The 3,597-nt window shown below is 63.2% G+C and overlaps 1 protein-coding gene across 1 annotated transcript; it reads left to right on the top strand.

Annotated features, from left to right (window-relative positions):
• Positions 1 to 762: 762 nt before the first annotated feature.
• MEX3B (mex-3 RNA binding family member B) lies at positions 763 to 3,173 on the top strand (the record flags this gene model as incomplete). Its single annotated transcript, XM_079540893.1, has 2 exons — positions 763 to 1,021; positions 1,753 to 3,173. 2 exons carry the CDS (start codon positions 763 to 765, stop codon positions 3,171 to 3,173), a joined length of 1,680 nt encoding a protein of 559 aa, XP_079397019.1.
• Positions 3,174 to 3,597: the final 424 nt, after the last annotated feature.

Raw genomic sequence — 3,597 nt, 5'->3', positions numbered from 1 at the left:
GGCCCGGCTGCTGCGGGGCGGGCTGAGGCCCGGCATTGTTCCGCGCGACAACAAAGAGCGGCGCGGGCCCGGCGCCGCCCCTCCCCGCGCTCCCTCCCCCCTCCGCAGCCCGCGGCCAATGGGAGCGCGCGGCGACGGCGGCGGCGGCGGCGGCGCGGGGCTGACAGCGGCCGGCGCCCGGCGCGCCCCCGCCCTCCGCCCGCTGCCTCCGCCTCTCCCGGGCCGTCTGGCTGCGGCGGTGCCTCAGACAGAGGAGGGGAGAGGAGGAAAAAACGCTGAGTGAGTGGAGTGGAGCCTGGGAGGGGCTCCTTAAAGAAACGCTGCCATCGCCTGGCATTGTGGCCGGCGAGGAACTCGAGGGGGGGAAGCGATCGGAGCTCCTCTCGCTATCCGCTGCCCGCCCCCCCACCCCACCCCCAGCCAAAAAAAAAAAAAAAAAAAAAAAAAAAAAAAAAAAAAAAAAAAAGGAAAAAAGGGGAAAAAAAAAAGAAAAAAAAAAAAAAAAAGAAAAAGCCTCGAGGGGGGAGCCGTGCGGTGGGGGGGGGTCCCGAAACCATCTTATAAACCGGATTGCACGGAGCGAGGAGGAAAAACAACAACAAAAAAAGAAAGATACAAAATATCCCAGCGAAAGGCGACCGCCCGCCGGCTGCGGCAGCCGCCCGCCCCCCGCCCCGCGCTCCCGCTGGCCTCGGGCTGCCTTTGTGTCGGAGCCCCGCGCCCCAGCCCGGCGCAGGCGGCGGCTGCAGCGCGGCGCGGACCATGCCCAGCTCGCTCTTCGCCGACATGGAGCGGAACGGCAGCGGCGGCGGCGGCGGAGGAGGAGGAGGCGGAGGGGGAGAGACCCTGGATGACCAGCGAGCCCTGCAGATCGCCCTGGACCAGCTCTCCCTGCTGGGGCTGGACAACGACGAGGCGGGCTCCATTTACGACAGCGAGCCTCGGAAAAAGAGCGTGAATATGACGGAGTGCGTGCCGGTGCCCAGCTCGGAGCACGTCGCGGAGATCGTTGGCAGGCAAGGTGGGTGAGCGGCGGACAAAGAGCGCGGCCGGGCGCCGGGATGCGCCGGGAGAAGATAGATGGGGGCAGAACGCGAAATCTGACTACACGAGTTGGGTTTGCTAAAGGGAACGAGGACAAAGGCGAGCCCCGGCGCGGGTTTCGTCCCCCGAAGTGGGAAACCGGGGGTTATTTTTAAGGAAGAGGAACGGAGCGGGGAAGTGGAACAATGGGATTGCAATACAGCATCCGCATAGGGGAGCGTGGCTCACTTGGTGCGGCCGCTGCTCTTCACCTTCCTCAGAACCGATTTTATTTTTCCGAAAGGAAAGCGCTTAGCAGGAACGCGGGCTAAGCAGCGGCTTTGTACGGGCTGCTCGCATTGCATCGCATCGCATTGCATCGCACTGCATTTCATCTTTCCGGCCGTGCCGCCTCCCTGCACGCTGCCCTTTGTTGCCGCCGCTCTCGGGGCTGCGCGCTGGCAGCTCCCGGGCAGTGCCCGCAGCTGTGCCGCTGCCGCCCGCGGTGCCGCTGGGTGCTTGCCAGGGCTGTGGCTGCCGTCGCGTTGCACGTCGCTCCCGGACGCGGTGCCAGCATCGCCCCGGGCAGGGGCAGCGCGCTGCGGGTGGGTGTGTTCCCCCCCCCCCGCCTCCCCCAACTGCACCCAAAGAATGGGTTGTAACCGGTTCTCCCCCGCGCTTTTTCCTTCCCCTCCCCTTCGCCTTCCGTCTCCCGCATCTCGTTCCCAGGTTGTAAAATCAAAGCTCTGCGGGCGAAGACCAACACCTACATCAAGACCCCGGTGCGCGGGGAGGAGCCGCTCTTTGTTGTGACGGGCAGAAAGGAAGATGTGGCCATGGCCCGCAGGGAGATCATCTCGGCAGCCGAGCACTTCTCTATGATCCGAGCCTCGCGGAACAAGAACACAGCCCTGAATGGCACCGTCCCCGGCCCCCCCAACCTGCCCGGCCAAACCACCATCCAGGTGCGGGTGCCTTATCGCGTGGTGGGCTTGGTCGTAGGGCCCAAAGGGGCCACGATTAAGCGCATCCAGCAGCAGACGCACACCTACATTGTGACGCCCAGCCGGGACAAGGAGCCGGTCTTTGAGGTGACGGGCATGCCTGAGAACGTGGACCGGGCACGGGAGGAGATTGAGGCGCACATCGCCATGCGAACCGGCGGCATCATCGAGCTGACGGACGAGAACGACTTCCACGCCAACGGCACGGATGTTGGCTTCGAGCTGAATGGCACAGGCAGCCTGTGGAGCAAGCCCACGCCGCCCAGCATCACGCCCACCCCGGGCCGCAAGCCCTTCTGCAACTACCGCAACGACAGCTCCAGCTCGTTGGGCAGCGCGTCCACCGACTCCTACTTCGGGGGTGGCACGGGGGGCGGCGGGGCCCGCCTGGCCGACTATAGCCCCCCGAGCCCGGCGCTCAGCTTCACCCACAACGGCAACAACAACAACAACAGTGCCAACGGTTACGTCTACAGCGGAGGCGGTGGGGATGTGCTTTCCTCCCCGGACTGCTGCTCCGAGCTGCCCTTCGACTCGCCACCTGGCTTCGACCTGGCACCCGCCCCGCCGCCCGGGGCTGCCCTCCTCTGGCCGCAGTTCGAGCGCGGCCCCGCAGCCGCACCGCCCTCGCCCGCGCCCTCGCCTGCCGCCGCCGCCTTCCCGGGCGCTGCGCCCGCCAATGCCAACCTGGCGCTGCTGGTGAGCGGCCCGAGGCGGGGCGGCAGCGCTCCGCCCCCGGCACGGCTCTCCCCGCCCCTGCACGGCAGCGCGGCGGCGGCGGGGCCCGAGCACCCGCTGGCACGCCGGGTGCGCAGCGACCCGGGCGGGCGGCTGCTGGCCGCCTCCTACCCGCTGTACGCCAACGGGCTGGGCGGCCATCTGCCAGGTCTGCCCTCCGATTCATCCGCTTCCTCCTCTTCCTCGTCCAGCTCGTCGTCCAGCTCGTCCTGCTCGTCGTCGGGCGTGCGGCGGAAGGGCAGCCGCGACTGCTCGGTGTGCTTCGAGAGCGAGGTGATCGCGGCGCTGGTGCCCTGCGGCCACAACCTCTTCTGCATGGAGTGCGCCAACCGCATCTGCGAGAAGACGGAGCCGCAGTGCCCCGTGTGCCACAGCGCCGTCACCCAGGCCATCCGCATCTTCTCCTGAGCCCGGCGGCCGGCTGGGTGCTGTGCGGTGCATGCTATACATAATAACGGGCGACTCCATTCTAGTGCTAGGCTAGTTTTTACACTGTACTTTAATACGAAGCTTCCAAATCTTCCTTTTTTTTAAAAAAAAAAAAAAAAAAAGAACAAAAACTGTTGAAAAAAAATGAAAGTAGGAGATGCTTATGATGATGACAATGGTGTGTGGACTCTTAGTAAAACGTGCTGGTAGTTTCTAGGATGCGTATTACAAAATAATTAAATCTATGGGTGGATACTTTTCTGAATGTTCTTGAAAGGGCAAGAAGTTCCTGTGAAAACCATGATACTGCAGCTTTATCAAAGTTTAAAAAACAAAAAGGAAAAAAAAAATGAAACAAACTGTAACATATCTCTTATATATATTAAAACGTTTAAAGGTTTTA

This window comes from Tetrao urogallus (assembly GCF_951394365.1).
Source record: "Tetrao urogallus genome assembly, chromosome: 11".
NCBI classification, from domain to species: domain Eukaryota; kingdom Metazoa; phylum Chordata; class Aves; order Galliformes; family Phasianidae; genus Tetrao; species Tetrao urogallus.
Note: the sequence above shows the minus strand (reverse complement) of the source record. Positions and strands in the feature narration are given on the sequence as shown.